We start from the raw sequence: 19,774 nt of genomic DNA, 5'->3' as shown, positions 1-19,774 counted from the left end.
ACATTTAATTGTATATGTAAAAACAATTCAAATTTTAATGGAACATTTTATTTAAAGAAGAAGCAAAGCTATACATAATTTTGTTACAATCACAAAATACAAAACCACATATTACTCAAAACATGTATTACCAGCACTTCGCTGTTTAACATCGTTCAACCAAATTACGTTGCCTTTTGTCTTCAGCACAGAACTAATATCAACTTATATCGGAGTGCGCAGGCAAGAACTTAACGATACTGAACCACGTTTTTGCTTTGTTGCACAATTTTTGCTTTGTTTCCCGGCCAGCTTTTTTGGCCATGTAAAGGACGATGGAAATCTGACCGTGCGCGAGCTATGTGTCTGATGACGTCGGCAGTCAACGTAAGTGGTCTGACCAAGTGTGCTGTTGGCCATGTACTAAGACTAGATGTCTGCCGCCGGTGCAATCTTGCTTGTGACCGGTTTTTTACTCTTGTTGTAAAATTTTTGCAAGCCCCATTTTGGCGCCCCTGTACCTTGGCTCCCGGGGGCATATGTAACCCACTTTCCCCCTAAGCTACGCCTCTGTCCAAAAGTGATCATTAACTAATGTACACTTGGCTTAACTTTCCGGAATGTAGTATTAATAGTCCACACGAGCTGTGTCCAAACAAAAAGTTCCTGTTGGTCGCAAAAATTTGCCCGGTGGGCCACATGCGGTCCGCGTAGAGTTTATTACTAATCCCTTTACCAGCTGTTTATAACATAACTCGCAATGTTTTCGAATGCGTGCCCCGCGGAAAAAACTGAAACATATCTTGTGGCTCCAGAAAACAGTTTAGTCGGACATGGCTGGTCTACTAGCGATACTAGCATATTTAGTTTAAACTCGCTTATGTCTGAAATTAAGTTATTTATACTGGTCAACATAAATGATCAATTTATATTAGGAACAAATCATGGTTAATTACGGATGGTTAAACAGTAATCATATACATATGGCGGATTATAACTAGTGGTTTTCACGAAGCCGTTCTGGAAATGTCGTGATTGTCTACGAACCCGTTCTTGTTGGACACGTTTAGTTAGTGGACATAACGATCGTTTCAAAAATTTTGTTGTTATTGTTATTTGTCTCCATCATTTTTAAAAAATTGCTTTCCTTTTCGAATACTGGACCAATTGCTTTGAAATTTTCTGTGGTTAAAGATAAAAAAAATTTCCAGAAGGCTATTACCTTTTTTTGCTATGACGTCATCAAAATTATTGCCATTTGGGGTGCTCCCGGAGTATGCGAACCAAGATGGCGGACATCGGAACGTAACATGGGTAACAGGTTAGGGATAGGCAATAAGTTATTTCCAATTTTCCTTATTTTAGTCCTATTATCAGTTCGAAGACTAGCCAAGAGCCTCCCATAGTATTTATACCTAAAATTATGGCCTAACCCTAACCTAGTACACATATTACATTCTGATGTCCGCCATCTTGGTTCGCATACTTCGGGAGCCCCCCATTTCGTGTCCATATATTTGAGCATAGTTCTCTTGTTTTAGATATCAGATCATCGGTCTCGAGGGGGCCACAGAACAATTGGAGGAAGGCCATACTGTTATGCGCAAAACTGATTTTACTATTCCCTTACAATAAATCTCCCCGTTTTTCCCAGTTTTATTGCTTGACAAGGTTATTTCACAGGATGTTTTCACTTTGTTGAGCATGAACCTAATAGGATTCGGAATCTACCAATAGAAATAACACTCTAAATACAACTGGAGGGACAAACAAAGGGGCCATAAGTGCTAGAAGAATCCGGAAGGAGGCCACGAGCCATAAAAGGTTGGCAACCGCTGCTTTAGACGATCGTAGCAAATGTGTACTGCAGCTGACGACGGTTTTATTTGGTATTTCGAAAGTTACGTATTAGATTTATGTACATTTTTACGGTGACCGTACATTTGAACCCATGTGTATATCCACGGGTTCAATCTATATGCGGGTGCTAAAACCCATGGGTTAGGGTTAGTATGAGTTCAACTATCCGAAAAACAAAAAAAATTTCATAGGTGCAATAGCATACAGGTGCAATTGTCATGGGTTCAAATGTACGTGGGTTCAAATGTAATGGAACCCATTTTTACATGTTAGTGTGGCTCACGTGGTGACATAATTAGCATAAATTTTCTAAATTGAGAAAACCTGCTGTAAAATAGAGACTGTTACAATTTTGAATCCTATCAATGTCCATAACTTTAAGTTAGTCATGGATTAGAATCGCAGCCTTCACACTTTCGATCAAAACAAGTTGATATTTTAAAAGTGATTCAATATCTGATTGCACAACAAAAAGTCTCGGCAGTTGCATAATAACAACTATTCTCGATTAGTCACGGGATGCTGCATTATATTTATGTCAATATATCGGAGGAAACGCACAATCCTGTACAATTCATTATAGTTTATTTATTTTAACTTCAAATAAATAATATATTAGATAATAAAGAATAATATACGTTTCCTGCTCGTTTCGCTCCTGATTCATTGGTATTTGTGTTATCTACAACCTAAACGGATACTGCGTTGGATAATAACGCTTACGGCTATAAGTTTTGAAAAGAAATTTTAATATACATTTTAATATTGTCCATAAAAATCTATACTGGAGAAAACTATGTATAACTATTCTGAAAATATTATTTACTTGATCACAATGGCCGCGCAAAGCATATCACACTGATTTGAATCGAATTTTTATTTTTTTGCTTCTCCGCCTCACTGTGTATTTTTGATACCTTTTGATTATTTGCCACAAATGCAAAAAGCGCATGAATACTGTAACAAAAATATGAATACTACAATGACCATATAAAGTGTTTATGGTATGATTAGTAGGGGAGTCCATGCTACCGAAAATAAATAACTGGCTAACTAATCCTATACCCGACATGGACTGGTAACCGGACGAGAGGCCGTGGTTCGCCATATGGTAAAGCCGTGTTATGTGAATCCTATCCTATCTATATCAATTCAAATAAAAAACTTATTGAGTGCGTGCAAGTTGGGTCATGGAAGGAAGTTATTGTTGTCCACTAGCTCAAGGGTGCACAACACGGGGCACGCGTGCCAAATTTGGCACGCCATACGCTCAAACGTGGCACGCGAACGGTTTTATAAAAATAAATTATTTATGATATACATTAAAATATCACGTTTATATCAAAATATTTCAGGACATTAAATTGTTTTATTAAATTGATATTCGTTATTATGTATTATTATTGAAATGTGTTTGTTTTACGGGAGTTAATTTACAATTCCAACGATTGTGCGTGGCACGCGACAAGATTATTTTTAAAAATTTGGCACATGTCCTCATTTGAGTTGTGCAACCCTGCATAGTGCGAGCTGGTGATCTGCACTATAACTCTTCCAATTCGCATTATATCTCTTATTTGAATCTGCCTATCAAATTTTTGTGCTTTTTTTTTTTTAATTTGAAATGCCGTACCGTACCACGGTAATGGTTCAACCGTAATTTTCGATTTTATCAATCATACGAACGTGACACGTGTGCATACTTGTGTGTCATACGATACGGTTTCAAGTTGAACTAACTGAATAATACTATTCTATACACGTGCAAGTGCGTTCTCATCGTTTATGACTATGAACAACGACCAAAGATCTACTATTCTACTACATTCAGGATTTCCATATTTATCTCTGGGGAAAGAAAACCCATTCACACGGTATACACAGTACCCCAACCTCTCGTCCGGTTACCAGTTTATGTCAGGAAGGAGATAAGTTAAACCAGTGGTTCCAAAAGGGGGCGCCGTGGCGATTTGCTAAGTGCGACCCGAAAATTAACAGATTTGTGTCAAACATAACTAATATATGATTGAATATTTTACATATTGTATTTTTATAAAAGGTTTTGTTTCTTTTTCAAATGCTCTGTATATGGATCACTAAATTCATTTTACCTTCCTATGTCGTTCACTTTCTGTTACAATCACAAAATTCAGTTTTATTTGAGGCAGCAATTTTTTAGTGTGTAGGTGCGCCGTGAGTTGTTTTTCTGATAATTTGGGCCGCACGAACAGAAAAGTTAAGGAGCCGCCGAGTTAGCAAGTTATTCATGACAGATGCGCGGACTTAATTTATCTGTACATGTGTTCATATTTTTCTCAATTGTGAAACTAAACATATTAGTCAGACTATAAACTGTTTGGACCTCCTGAAGTATGCGCACCAAGATGGCGCACAACCTGAACATGGTATGTGTGTACCGGTTAGGATTCAGGTTGTGCGACATCGTGGTGCACATACTTCTGGAGCACCAACTGTTTTCATCTTACCTATACCACCAATACATCCTTAACGAGAATAACGATCGGAGACCAAAGACTTACCGATCGAAAGTTAGGGATCCCCAAAACAGAAACTGCGGTTTCGATTCAACCGCTCCTACTCCATAGTGACACCGTGTGTCTCATCACTAATTAATTGATATCTCGCTAATTATACGACAATTCATCCAAAATCAATAGGCTTCTGGTCCGAAATATGATGAATGCACATGCAAAATTTGGAGCAGATTCAACCTCGCTTTCGTGAGATATCGCGTGTATCTAACAGACAAACAAACAGATACCTATCAATATACTTACCGATCAAGATTGAAAAATAATAAAACAAAAGACAAACATACTTTAAAAACACCGAAATATTTCCATAATTCAAATGCATTATATAAATTTTTACATAGTTAGCAGGAATATAAAAAAAAAAAACTAAAATAGTTCGAACAATGTGTAATCAAACAATGGACAGGCAACTATTGAACATAGTAAACCATGCACAGCCAAAAAGGATGAGAAATGTGAGAAAAAATGTGTTTAGTCATACTCAGTCAACTTTATTTTTTCCAATCAGTAAAAAATAACATGAGAAATCGAGTAAAGTAAATCAACACAAATTTTTACTGGGGAAGGAAATTCACAATAAAATTCAAATAAATAAATTCATGAAAGATCACTTCATTAAATATTAGTTTATAGAATTCTACATTTATAATTTGTGAGTAATACGGATACGGATAAATGTTGAAATTTTATTCACCCACATATTTCCTATTAAATATATATATAAACTATGTTCTACACAAATATGGAAGATGTTTAAAAATAGAAAAAAAGGTAAATATTGTATACTTCTGAGGAAATTATCCCCAAGATCTTTTTAATGTTGTAAATTTAGATGATATTCAGTGTATCAAACGAGCAGGACGGGGATATCCAGTTTTTGTTGTAGTCAACTATTTCACCGATCATTAACTTATTTATGTATGGAACCTGGGATGTCCGAAACGAATTGAATATTTGAATTCATTCAAATTTCATTATATTCGATATAAAAAACTTTTTTAATTTAGAAGTAATATTTGGAATATTTTTATTTGAAAATCAGATATTTTGAGCCGCTAGACAAGAAGATCAAAATGTACGATATTTCAACAGATAACAAACACACAAAATACAACAATAATTTTTATATTTCCATATTCGAAAATATTTTTTCAGAATGTATTCGGAATAGTGAAATATTCGGTTTTGACCATCCAAGCCATGATTTTATTCTGATTTTCCTTATTTTAGTTCTATTGCAAGTTCGGGGACTGTCTGTGTTAGCCAAGGTAATATACCCCCTGCTCATAAGTTTCGGTCTCTTTACACAAAATTAGTTATCTCCATATTGGTACATCTCTATATTGGTACATACACTCCTGGAGCACCCATTTTTGTGCGATGGAATATTCTCTTGGAACGAACTATTTTGACCTAGCAGTCTAAAGATCTAGTGCTCAAATTCATAAATTCCTCTTTGCACAAAATTTGCAAATTGGCCAAACTGAATTTCGGTTTCAACTACAAAACATAATAGCCTGTGCTTGTTAAAAGCCATGCTTAGAGCGATGTGTAAAAGGATTCATAAAAAGGGTTGGTGAAGAAATTTATATTTTTGAAACACGGAGAAACGTGAAACAATAAACTTTACGGTGTTGATAAAAATACTGATTGCCTTGCCATCATCGTTTGGTTGGTTAAAACATGTCAATTTCATCTGATTCAGAATCGGAATCAGACGAAATTCTCTTCTTCAAGTTTAGTTTTTCCTGTTTACCTTTTGGTTTGACCATTTTGTTGACCATCATTTTTCCTTTGTGAGCGTTAAACAACATCACTATGCTGTTGTAATCTGCCTTCACTGCAAGATCATATGCTGTTAATCCTTTAGCGTTCCTGATATTTGTTTTTGCATGATTTCTGAATAAAACCAAACAAAAATCATTACTTAGTTTTTAGTGACCCAACCAAACAGCATCACACATTTTAAGTTCAAATAGGATCGGATTTACATATTTATCCCATGGGAGAGGGAAGCCGATAAGATGGCCTAATCATATGGCGCACCACGGCCTCTCATACAGTTGCCAGTCCAAATCCAAGGTAAGGGATTAGTTAGCCAGTTAATTATTTTCGGAAGCGCGGACTTTATGTTGGAGGAAGCCGTAACCGACCAACAGTTACTACGTGAACCACCCTACAGCGACGAAGAGTCCAGCAATCCCTTGTCTCCCACTTCACCTAGTGTGTAATGCATTTACGATGAAAAATCAGGATAGACTAGTAAGACTACATTTTTTAAATTAGCAACCAGTGCTGTTTAATGGCAGCTGCTACAACAATGAAGATCAAAACGGTGATTAATAAACCTAAACAGTTTGCAAGTGCTGTATCCCCAGAATACTCTCACGATGAGCATTTAAAAATTTCGAAATGCGTACGAAAATAAGCACTCTATAAGTGTGTGTACCAATATGGAGGTAACTAATTTTTTTCGCCTACTTTACATCAAGTTGTGTAAAGGGACTGAAACCTATGGGCAGGGGGTATATATTCACTTGGCTATCAAAGACAGTCCCTGAACAGAACTAAAATAAGGAAAATTGGAATAAAATTATGGCCTAACCCTAATCGGGTACACACACTACGGGAGTACTCAAACACTTCCTGGGTTCGAGAGTTGAGAAAGCATATTTTGAAATCACTATAATATTTGCTAACTCACTCTAGCAGTAATTCCACTATGTCTTTTCCATTCGGTCCTAATTTTACAGCTTCATGAAGGGGTGTGTTCTGTGTTACAGCAGATGTTCTGTTTATATCGCTTCCTGCATTTATCAAACTTTTCACACAAGCGAGACGATTTTGCATCACAGCGTGATTGAGCACTGTCACACCATCACCGTCTGCACAATTGGTGTCAGCACCTTCCATTAATAATTCTTTCATTTCTGAAATACGACCACTACCTTTCGGTCCGACTTCTTTGATTAGCAATCGATTTTCAGGCTGATAAATAAAAAAAAATGTTCCACTGATTATTATCAATATAGAGTAAAAGTTATGATGAATGTAAAGGATTTCCAACCTTAAAGCGTTTCTAAGAAGTACAGGATGTCCATAAAGTCCCTTTACAATTTCAATTCTGTTACCAAGTCAGTTCTCATTATATCTTAATCAGGTTTGTTGTTTTTTAATCAGTAATTGTTAAACTATTTTTACTTCATTTAATGAGGGCCAAAACAAAATATGGTATCGATAAATTTCCTTTGCAATTTTAAAATATTTTAAGACTTTATGAGCACCATATACATCTCAGATTTAAAACCCATGTCCTTTCACAGCCATGTAAAATCTGCATTTTTCTGTTGGCAGTTGACTGTAAAGTTCTGTTGAATTTGCAGTGTGAAGATCGGTTTTAACCCCTGCCCAGGACTTTATACAAACTATTTGCTGAAAAAAAATATTTTGCTGCTTTTTATCAAACATATCAGCACTTCGAAGGGGAATCCCAATGAAATAAGTTTAGTGAAAAGCTTTCGAACTTGAAACTACATCATGGTAAAAACAAACTCACAGAACAGACGATAAAAAGTTGCCGAATCTTTTTATGAAGCATAGAATAAAAACAAGATAAAATAACTGGGTCTTGAATCTTGTGAGCATTGTGTTAATATCTGACTGTGTCTTACACGCGAGGAGCAGTGAAAATACAAACAATAAAGGCATAAATGCGGACAAATATCAGCTCTGGTATTCCGTGTTTTACATGTCTTCAATTCCAAATTAAAATAGCACAACACAGCGTGAAATGATGAATGGGATGAAATAAAGTGAATGAAGCACGTATTAGTAGAAAAAGGAAATCACCGGAAGCAAGCACTGGGGTGAGGACTTAGTCTAATTATTGATAACACAAATTAGCTTTCCTTTTTCAAATGTTGAGTTATCGTACATATTTAGAATAGAATAGGATTTACATATTTATCCCGGGGGAGAGAATAGCCGCTAAAATGGCTTAATCATATGGTGAACCACGACCTCTCATACGGTTACAGTCCATGTCAGATATGGGATTAGTTAGCCAGTTATTTGTTTTCAGATACACGAAATTGATGGTGGAGGGAATCTGTTTCTGTATATCTACTTACACTCAGTTTATCCAGTTTATTGTTGGTTGAATGCTTCTTCTTTCCTTTACTTTTCTTCTTACCGGCTTTTACTTCAATATTCTCTTTCTCGGGATTGAAAGTGCTGCCAAAAGCTACTTTCTTTTCTAGATTCTGGTAGATATCTGGCCAAAAACAAATAAATAAGATAACTCAAAATACACAGACATGGGTCGAATGATCCAGTGACAAGGGTTTTAAATATAACTTTATTGGCAACACAGCTTCGAGCAAGGTTGTGCGACATTTTTGTTAGCGGTCCATAATTATACCCAACTTCAAATACCTATCTGAACTACACAAATAAATCAGTTTTTCCATGAACACAAAAAATTAAAAAATTATCACAATGCAAGATTTTTACGCAGCATCAAGAGTAAAAATAGATTATGCATTTCCACCAATGTGAGCGCCTTTTTAAAAATACACTGTTGGATCAAGATTTTATATTTGATGGGAAAAATCTGAGTGGCCACAAAAAACGGCCTGGCGGCGGAATTGTGTCCCACGGGCCACCCGTTGCACAACCCTGCATTATAGACTTTGGATTTAGCCATTTGCCCAACTTCTACACCCAGGGTGGAGGCAATGGAGAACTCGTAATTCTATTCTGCACAAAATCAGAGCAACCACTTTATTTCTGAAACTCTTCATGTGTTCAATCTTTAATAAACTGTGCAGGCAATGCCAAACCAGAAAGATTATAGTCTTTCTGAAAACAGAAGAACCTCACATATCAGTGAATGTTTGCACAAGGCCTTGTTCATAGCAAAAGATAATAAGCATCATAGAAAAAATTGTATGTGGTATAGAAACTATGAATTACATTATATATGAATGACATACATTGGCCAGCGGTGAGGCACATCATGCTAAGGGTTAAGAATATGTTCGCCACGTACTTATGATTGGTCCGCATGTTCGAATTCCATGGGGGATAATCATGTTATGTACAAGAGGATGCTGGACACATCGCCGCAGTAGGATGGTTTATGTAACCGCTAGTCGGTTACGGCTTGCTCTACCATCAAATCCATGCATCTGAAACAAATTATTGGCTAACGAACCCATACCTGACATGGAATGATAACCGGACGAGAGATGGCCTTGGTTCGCCATATGATTAAGCCATCTTATCGATTATAAATATGTAAATCCTATCCTATTATTAATTCTACCTCTGCGTAAACTTTTCAATCCATCTTCTCCAAATTCAGTATGACCTTTCAGTGTGAAGGTAAAACTGATCGTCATTTCATCTTCAGTTTCATCAATTGCAGCTCCAGTCACCTAAAAGTTCAGACAGATATTTCAAACCAGGGGTGTGAAGGCGAAAAAAAATTACACACAACTTTGAAGATAAACCCTGAACCGTCAGTAATTCATTTTTCCACCAATGATAAAAATATGTGACGTTCCTTTTCGATGTAGAAAAAAAGAAGAATAGCATTTCACGGTGGAGGGTGACACCAAAAAAACAGTACCGGTTATCGAGCAGCGACACCCTAGATGGGGTCTAACACAGCATGAAAAAAATAAAAATAGAAAGCTTAAATTGAATATGAATATAAAAACAAAATATTCACACTACTATATTCATATATTAGAAACGTTCAAGTATCCAGAGTATGTTCGGGAAGTCACTTAAAAACAACTCAAGAGTTGACAAATATTTCAAATATGACTTCTGATTCAAGGATATTTTTGTTCTGTATTCGTTTCCAAAACAAATTTTGGAGTCAAAAGTTTTGTGCATTCCAACCTTTCTATAATCGTTTATTGAGAATTCATTATTTACTTGATGCTGTTTGAGTTTGTTATTAAAAGTATGAAAGTCTGACACCGAATCCCCAATACAAAAGAGAAATAATTGCTTTTCTCAGCACCTAATTGGACTGAGCAATTTCAAATGTGTGTAGTGTGTGTACCAGGTTATTAAGGTTGGGCCATAATTTTATTCGGATTTTCCTTATTTTAGTTCTATTACGAGTTCGGGGACTGTGTGTGTTAGCCGAGTGAATGTACTCCTCCCTGCCCATAGGCTTCAATCCCTTTACACAACTTAATGTAAAGTAGGCGAACAAAATTAGTTACCTCCATATTGGTACACACACTTGTGGAGTGCAAAAAAATTACTGTTACAAACTTTTTTTTTTAATTAAAAAACAGTCAGTAATATCAATACTACCTTTCCTAGTCTTGGTTCTCCGAACACAGATCGAAATTCGACATTATTTGTTGTGTAACCTCGGATATGTCCACATACATGATCAAGTTGCTTTCTCCAATAACCTAAAAACGTTTGCTCATAATTAAACACGTTACAAAAGCTCATATCAAATTTAAGTCTAAAGACAATAATTCTTGTGAATAATGGTTTACATCTGCTTAAGTTTTGCTCAAAATGAATTTAATTCCCAGCTTTCAATGGGATATCTATGAATAATACCATATGTGCAGTATACGTGCTTGTTCCGACCGAATTCTCATTCAATATAAATTCCATTTAACCAACCTTTTCCAGGGCTTATAGCAGTCAGCGGAGGGTTTTTGTCTCTCATTTTGAATTCCACTGATCTCATTTGAGCTAAATCATCCTGATCTTGTAGAATTTTTTTTCCACCGGGATAAAAGAGACCGACTGTCTGTGTGTAGTCATCTCGTTTGTTGGGTCTTGGAGCAGGAAGCATTCTTGTGCTAAACATGAAGTGAGATTGTTGAGGATAATGGATAATTGATTACGCTACACCAGGCGTCGGCAAACTACGACCCGCGGGCCTGAGCAATATAATCCCAACCGCCATGCTTCACTAAATTATATTAACAAAACAGATGTATTGACGATTATATTCTTAACGTGACAGATTTTGTTTGGAGACACTAAATTATATTATAACCTAACAGATATATAATTCACAACCACTCGTTTAATGAGCCAATAATTGATTATAATTAGACAAATGGCAACAGAACGTAATAAAGTTGATGCTGAGTGCAAATGGTTTAATGACGCAGAAAATATTCAAATGATCAGTCTTCGCGCACTGATTGAAATTTAACTGAAATCTGTGTGAAAAAATGTGATTCATCGGCAATTTCGCCGATTTTTAACTTTCTAAAAATATGTGCAGCCCGCCAATGACTTTCAAATTTTTAATTTTGGTCCGCGAACGACAAAAGTTTGCTGACCCCTGCGCTACAAATTATTACAATCATGCTCACCACTAGATCCCTAACTACCATGTGTGGTGTGTCACAAGTTTATATTCCTTGGGTTATGACTATGTACATGACAGTTTCATTCATTTCCAGAGTTGATTGGCCTCGCTTTCCCCAACTGGAGAGAAATTCCTTCCCAAAGAGGAATTTTGTTGTTTTTGGATTAGGATTAGGATTAGAAACCACCGACTTATCCAAAAAAAAAAAAAATGCAGCAGTAGACATCACGCTATAGGCCTAGCTTGAGGTAGATCTCCCACTCTTGTGTAGTACAGTGGTTCCCACCCTTTTTTGTAATTTTCTCCCTTTGTCTATTATAAAACTCTTTATTCCTTCCTCACTATGCTGAAAAATACTTGGTACCGTACTCCTGAAGTATGCGCACCAAGATGTCCACCAACCTGAACCCTAACCTGGTACACAAGCCGAGTTCAGGTTGTGCGCCATCTTGGTGCGCATACTTCAGGAGGTCCAAATACTTTGTTTATTTAGTATTAAATGGACCCTCAGCTAGTTCTATGTGTGGCTCCCTTTTTTACAATCAAATAGTTGTAAAACAACCAACATTGTATATATAAATAAATGTTATTGTAAATATTGTAATAACATAACTCTACAGCAAATTCAAAATTCTGCCCCAGGAATGACAAAATCCCTCCCTGGTAAGAACCCCCCCCCCCCCCCCCCAATTCCGGTGGAATGGTAATTATCACAGCAACACCATATAACTATCAAGTATCTGTAGAAAGCAGAAACGTTTTCTACAAGTTATCGAAAAATCTGTAGCATACCTTCTAGGTGATCTTGGTACAGAAGGTAGCGGTATTGCTTGCCACATTGGTAGATTGTCGAACGGATAGGAGTCACAAATTTGTTCACCGAGATCATTATTTCTTGGATCCATACGATTCGGGGGAGCAAAGTTTGCTCCGCAGTGTGCACAAAACTTTGAGTATGGAGGATTACTCGCCTTGCATAATGAGCATGTCAGAGGATTCTGCTCTGGTATCGGCTGTAATAAATTATTACTTTATTATTCGACACTCAGTTAACCTTTTGCTCAGAACAAGGCCCTGCATAAGAAGTCGCTGATATTTCACTATAACTAAAATGAGTTACTATTATCTAGAAGAAATAGAATATTTCCAGTTCAGCGTTGCCATCACCAAATTGATTACACCCTGGATGAGATGAGGCTATAAGATTTGAATGTACGGTGTTGAATGAATTATAAATGGTAATCAGTATGATCGGGTCTGATCCATGTATAAATCACAAAAAGTTGTCGCTTTTCGTTGGTTAGCTCAGGGCTGTGGAGTATGTTCCATTAGTGTTTGTGCCGAAGTCATATATTCAAACTCCAAGCAGCTTAGACTTGGAGTCAAAATATTGAATTCTCTTGTGTTGTGAGTGGGGATTTTAGACTTTTAATTTTGACAATCATCGTGAATGTCCCCATTTAAAAATCATTAAGTTTACTAAGAATTCTCAACAGACAGTTAAAAAACTTGCATATAATGCTTGGCATTTTCTAAACACCGATGTTTCGAAATCAAAACAAAATTGTCTTTGAAACAAAATCGAACCAAAACACAAGTTTGTCACAAATAACAAAATATGCTAATCGCCATTCGCCACTGCTCAAAACAGTGTTTCTATACGCCCAGCTCTATGCAAGCAGGGCATATGACAAAATATTTATTTGTAAAATTCGGTTTGTTATAGTTTGGAGCTGGACTTTAGAGTTGAAATTCAATTCAAAGTCGGTAACCCATTAGTCGGCCGAAAAGAATGATTTTTCCCAATGATAGCAATTTACGAATCAGTCCACATGTAGGCTACTCTTCGTTTCCAGTTACAGAGCCAATTTGCTCGTTCTCGTATTTCTGTATGTGTATATAACCAAAAATAAAGCATTTCTCGAACTTCCTTTCCAAAAAATAACTACCTACCTTTGATCCACACCAGTCACAGAATCTGGCATCAGGATTATTGACTCTCATGCATACTGGACATTTGACCAACTGACCATCCAATTTAGGTAAAGGAGCAGCCGTTTCCTCAGTGTGTATTGGTCCAGGAAATCGATGCTCACACGAGGCACAGTGTGTCAAAGATGATGGGTTTTTAGTCCCACATGATCCACAGATAATTTTGTCCTGAGTTAAAAAAGGACAATATATAATTTTCATATTTACCCAACAAGATAGGAAAGTAGCAAGGGCGGCTTAATTATATGGTAATTCATGGCTTCTCATCCAGATACCAGTCTAGTTAAGACAGCAGTTCCAACACTGCAGGCCTAAGTAACGATTTAAGTTAATATTTCATAAGCATTGTATATTCGTAACAATTTAGTTGAGAATCCCAATAATTATACATACAAGTACTAGTATTGTCCCCTTGTGGCGCTCCCTTTCCTGGCCCGCTGTCAAATAACTTTAGGAACCACTGAGTTGGGATATGAGAATAGTTAATTGTTTGAGATTCATGGGGGTGGACGATGGATAAAGTTCATTTACGTGAATCTAACAAACTTCACACATATAATTATCGGCGACACGATTAGAACTTTTGCATTTATAATCAGTGGTGTGATGTGATCATGTTCAAGCGTTCAACATGTTTCAATACTTAACATGGAAATTCAAATTTGCGCAGCACGTGAATTTCATTTGAATGAGGATTGAATGAAATGAACGAGCTTGATATAGACAGTTATTCAACAGTTTTTTTACAACCAAAGACGTTGATTGGGCATAAACCTCGTCCTCTGTAAAGCCTTACCTCAAATCGAATGCTAGAAACAGGTTTGAGTTTTGGTCCAATCGGTTCTTCACAGACAATGCAATTCGGTTGGTTGAGTGGAATATAGGATCTACATTTCACACACATTCCCATCTGCAGAAAAGACAATGTCATTTTATTAAAATGAAATTAACGTAATCTATTTCCATCAAATACTTCCAGTGAATTTGCTGTTTGATTAAGTTAAATTTGTTTTGCTTGTTGTTAGACCACGATATAACAAAAGCTAAAAAATATACTTGCTGCTTCTTGGAAAGAGATTATGCTATTCTTATTTACCTCTTTGATACTATCTCACCAAGCATCTTTGTGACAATGGACACAAACAGATCCGAAGTGGGAATAAAACAAGAGGAAATGACTCGCAGTTCAAGACATAATATCCAAAAACATCAATGTTTTTCTGTGGGATTTTCTTTGCAAAAGAAATTTAAACACTCACAGATCCAGGTTCCACAGTTGGTGCATCAGCTTCAACAGGGACTGGTTTCCCACATTTTCCACAAAAACGAGCAAATGAGCTTTTAGAACGAGGAGCATCACAATACACACATCTGAAAACAAAAACAACTTTTACACATAATCGAACTTTAAAAAGACCAAAACAGTGACGCAAACCTTTTGAATTAATGGGTCAAAAACTATATTTTTATCATGGGATAGCAGACGTTGGGTCATAGATATTTAATCAATGTCTGTACAATGAGAAAATTGTTGTCACATCATTTCTTCATGTCTTATAATATTTAGTTATTATTTCGTAGTTTCGAGCTTTATGTATGCAAACTTGCATTAAGACCTGGCGCTTTCTGGTTTTGAATTTTATTGAATTCCTATGCAAAAACAGTTTCGCACGCATATGAATTACCAAAAAATGTTATGATGCTACAGCAAATATTTTTATGATTTCAAAAAGGTTTGGAAGGGAATTTCAGTCTGAGAAAATTATGTTTTTCGAGCAGCCCTTAGCTGCATTAGAGTCCTACCATCCTGTTCCATTGTATTTCAGATTTATGGGCCGTTATTTTGAGCCTATGAGGGTTTGCAGGTTCGAATCCCATGCGCGGATAGTTATGTGCGAGGCGATTGCTGGACTCCTCGCCGCCGTAGGGTGGTTCAGGTAACCGCTGTTCGAATACGGCTTCCTCCACCATCAAGTCCATGCCTCCGAAAACAAATAACTAACTAATCCCATACCCGACATAGAATGGTAACCGGACAAGAGGCCGTGGTTCGCCATATGGTAAAGCCGTTTTCCTCTCCCCCGGGATAAATGTGGAAACCCTGTACTATGACATTATTCCCGAGCAACAGACCTCGAAGTGTCAATTTCTTGATTCAAAGAGAAATTTGAAGATCTTCTTATCGAATCAGCTCGATGAGATAAGATACTTTTATTCGCACCTGAAAAAAAAATTGTAGCCCATTACGAGTCCACCTTTCGTATTATTCCTTGGCCATTGTACAATAGTAATTTGGTAATCAATATAAATCGAATTTATATTGCGCAATACAATGTATAATTAATGTCTTTTTAATACAAATTGCCTTTTCTCTCCCAAGGAGAACTATGTATAATTTAATCCTAAATATGTAAATCCCAGTCAACATACCATTTAGTTTAGGTGATCTGGGTGAAGGTGCATTCCATGCTTGTTGTAAAGTCAATGGTTCACCACCAATAATTGAAGTTGTCAGTCTTTTTGACATTCTCTGAAACAGTTGCAAAATGGAAAATAAACATTTTCAAATGAGACAGAGTGCACAATGCTCATACCATGTATACTTGCATGTTTACTAGAAAGCTACACAATATGACCATATTCTCTTGGAGAGGAATTTTGCTTCGTATTTTCTGTATCATTACTAGTCTTTGGTTCTTTATTATTACTAAAATACTCATCATACACACATTATAAAGTACTTAAACTGTATAAAAGCACACTAGCTATAGATTAAATAAATATTGAATACATAATTCAGTTTTTATGCATACAGACGGAGGAATATAGAGTTCCGAAATAGACAAAGGGAGGAATTTAACGGGAAAAAAGTGGGAAACCACTGAAGAAGTTGTGAATATTGTTACCTTATTTTCTCTTGCCATTTCTATTTTATAATTTTTATCATTGTCAGTTTGGTCGCTATCTGAATCGGAATGAGCTGTAGGTTCTGCGTATTTTACGGTGAATACTTTGGTAACAATGTTGCTTTCTCTACCGTCCCTGGAATATTAAATTGAATATTAGAAACATTTTACATCTTTACTGTCAATTTTGGTAAACGAATCTTTGCAGTGAAAATAGTCGACCCAAGTTCTGCATACCAAAGTAGTAACTGTGGCTGAATTTGACCAAATGGCTTTCAAAACTGATAAAACTAGGCACTGATCGATCGTTACCAATGAATCATAGCGAAATAGTAATATATAAGATGATTCCATGATAAATTGAATCAATTTTGAACATTATTTAAACCATAATAGTCTTCCCACCAATCATGAAAGAGAGTAAAAGGTTTGCTACATAGCAACTGGAGCATTAGCTTCAACTATGTCAAATTGAAGGTCATATGCTTGAAATCCTTTGCCCAACACTTGACCCACACTGTTATGAATTGGATAGACACACCAAAAACATTCAGATACTTCTAATCTAGAATATAAAAAATTTTCCCAGTGACTGCCGCACAGTCATGTTCAGAGTGAATGGCATGCAGATTATGCTGTGCACATGAAAATTCCATATAAACGTGAAATTTATTTGGTAGGTTCAGTGATAACAAAAAACATTTTAGTTGCTTAAGCAACATTTTTAGCAGAGAGGTCATGGTTCAGCGTAGAGTATATCAAGTCTAAACCAAATGGCCAGCTTACTTTAACATTGAAACAGCTTTCACAGTTCTTTTTCCGCTTCTAAGCATAAATGGTTCTCTGTAAATCAATGTAGTATTTTCACCCAACTTTCGGAATGGTTCAGGCCTTGTGTTGTCAACAGTGTAATAGATCTTCGTCCCAATTGTCCCTGTGATTGCAAAAATTACAAATTAATTAATAGAAAACATAATTACCGTAATTTGAGATTTCAATTTCAAATAAACTTTTTCTCTATATTTAAACCACATGATTGGGCGCTCCAGAAGTGTGTGTATCAATATGGAGGAAACTAATTTTGTTCGCCTACTTCACATCAAGTTGTAATTGAACTTGTAATAGAACTAAAATATAGAGAATCGGAATAAAATTATGGCCCAACCCTAAACTGGTACGCATAGTACAGCGGGTACCCATGATTTCTCATTCCTTGTCATTGTTGTAAACTGCTTCTCTGAAGAAACGTTACAGAAATACAGGGCCATGTTTACATGTAGTCGTTGCATTTCGTGTCAATCATCGTTAGTTCATTAACTATATGCAGGTAAGACAAATTGTGGTAGTTTTTCCTGGATTCTAATAAGTTTTCTTGGCACTGGTCCTTCGTATACCGTTCGGTTTTCCTGGTATCCGCCATATTAGTTTTGCGCCGAAATACATCTGTGTTAGTGTGCAGCAGAACTCTCAAATTACATAGCGAAAACAATTTATGTAAATAATATTCAACATCAGAAAGAAAAAGGATTTCTCAAATAATTTTTTACATTTACTTGAATCAATAGTTCAAATAAGTTTACCAGATTTAAGTTCAATCAGAGTGTTTGAATCAATCACATTCTTTGATTCTCCAAGGATTGGTACTCGAAGAGGCATAATAGTGGGAACGGCTATCGATCCAGCTGCCATGATGTTGCTCTATTTCCACACGGAATAAAATAATTTTCATCAAAATTGTATTTTCAAATTTTATTCGGTCTGTAATATACTGTATATGAAAGTCAAGACAAAGTTATGTGGAATTCACTATGGTACCGTACCTCATACATGTTTTACTGATTGTCAACTTACAAGTCCCACATAAATTCGTTTTACTAATGCTGTAATGCATTTTCAACATCATAAAACTATATAATATGTCACTGCTGGATTGTGCAGTTGTGTGAGACCTTGTACAGCGAACGTTTTTTTTTGCATAGCATACAGTATTCTTAGCAATAAATTCTTATGATGTGCAGGTGTCCAGGTATTTGTCAAATAATACAGTAATATTGCACGAATGGTCTAAAACTGAAGCAAACAGATTCATCAACTTTCAGACTTTAAAATCAATTTAATAAGATAAAAACGAGAATATCGGTTGGAAACCGAAGACTTATCGATCGATAGTTAGGGGATCCCCCAAAACAGAAACTGCAGTTTCGATTCATCCGCTCTTGTAACTTGCGCACTGCGCATCGCACACACACACTCGGCGGGTTTCAAAATTATCTCGCTTTACAAAAATCTAGATCACTATATCAATAATTGATTGATAACTCGCTAATTATACGACATAATTCGCCCAAAATCAATAGGCTACTGGTCCGAGATAAGATGAATGCACATGCAAAATCTGGAGCAGATTCAATCTCGCTTTCGTGAGATATCGCGTGCATCTAACAGACACACAGACAGACATACATACAGACAGACATACATACAGACAGACATACATACAGACATACATACAGACAAATACCTATCAATATACTAACCGATCTTAAGATCGATAAGTAACAACAGCAACAAACAGCTTCTTTGTAAATCCAGAAAACAGATAGCGCACACGTCATGTCAAGATGATTCAATCAAGCTTATTAATGTACTTTGAGAGTGACAATACCTCTCCTGCCACTGAACTGCTTGCCTACTTAACTCGGAAACTGCTAACAGGCTAACGTTAAATTACGGTACCGGTACCCGTACCGTACATCAGTACTGGCAAATAAAAAGTACCAGTTAGATCTTAAACTTTAGATAGATAGATATATTATTTTGAAAACTCCATAACACACGCAAATTAAAAATGAAGAATTCTGGAGAGCAAGCAAAACCTTTATAAAGGTTAAAAACATGATAAATACAGAAATATCACAAGCCTGCCCACCAGCACACACAAAAAAACTCAATTGAATTGAGCTTGGGCCAAAATTTAAAACTTTCAACGAAATAGAATCGTTTAACAAGCAAGTTTAAATCAATTACGGTATTGAATATAGAAATGAGAGAAACCCTTCTAAACACGAGAAAACCAATCTCGCCATTCCAATGTTTTGATGCGATGCTGACGCCAT

At 36.2% G+C, this 19,774-nt stretch overlaps 1 protein-coding gene across 1 annotated transcript; it reads right to left on the bottom strand.

Annotated features, from left to right (window-relative positions):
* Positions 1-2,407: 2,407 nt before the first annotated feature.
* Positions 2,408-18,427, bottom strand: LOC120336718 (double zinc ribbon and ankyrin repeat-containing protein 1-like). Its single transcript, XM_078109921.1, has 15 exons — positions 18,239-18,427; positions 17,445-17,592; positions 16,659-16,794; positions 16,183-16,282; positions 15,886-15,973; positions 15,012-15,123; positions 14,549-14,662; positions 13,714-13,920; positions 12,553-12,773; positions 11,058-11,239; positions 10,731-10,834; positions 9,721-9,832; positions 8,525-8,667; positions 7,099-7,382; positions 2,408-6,293 (listed from the first exon to the last, which is right to left on the bottom strand). The coding sequence occupies exons 1-15, from the start codon at positions 18,345-18,347 to the stop codon at positions 6,071-6,073; spliced, it is 2,283 nt and encodes a 760-aa protein (XP_077966047.1). The 5' UTR covers positions 18,348-18,427; the 3' UTR covers positions 2,408-6,070.
* Between the last annotated feature and the right edge of the window lie 1,347 nt (positions 18,428-19,774).

Source organism: Styela clava, chromosome 2, assembly GCF_964204865.1.
Source record: "Styela clava chromosome 2, kaStyClav1.hap1.2, whole genome shotgun sequence".
Classification (NCBI taxonomy): domain Eukaryota; kingdom Metazoa; phylum Chordata; class Ascidiacea; order Stolidobranchia; family Styelidae; genus Styela; species Styela clava.
The sequence above is the reverse complement of the archived record's forward strand: the minus strand, read 5'-3'. Positions and strand labels throughout refer to the sequence as shown.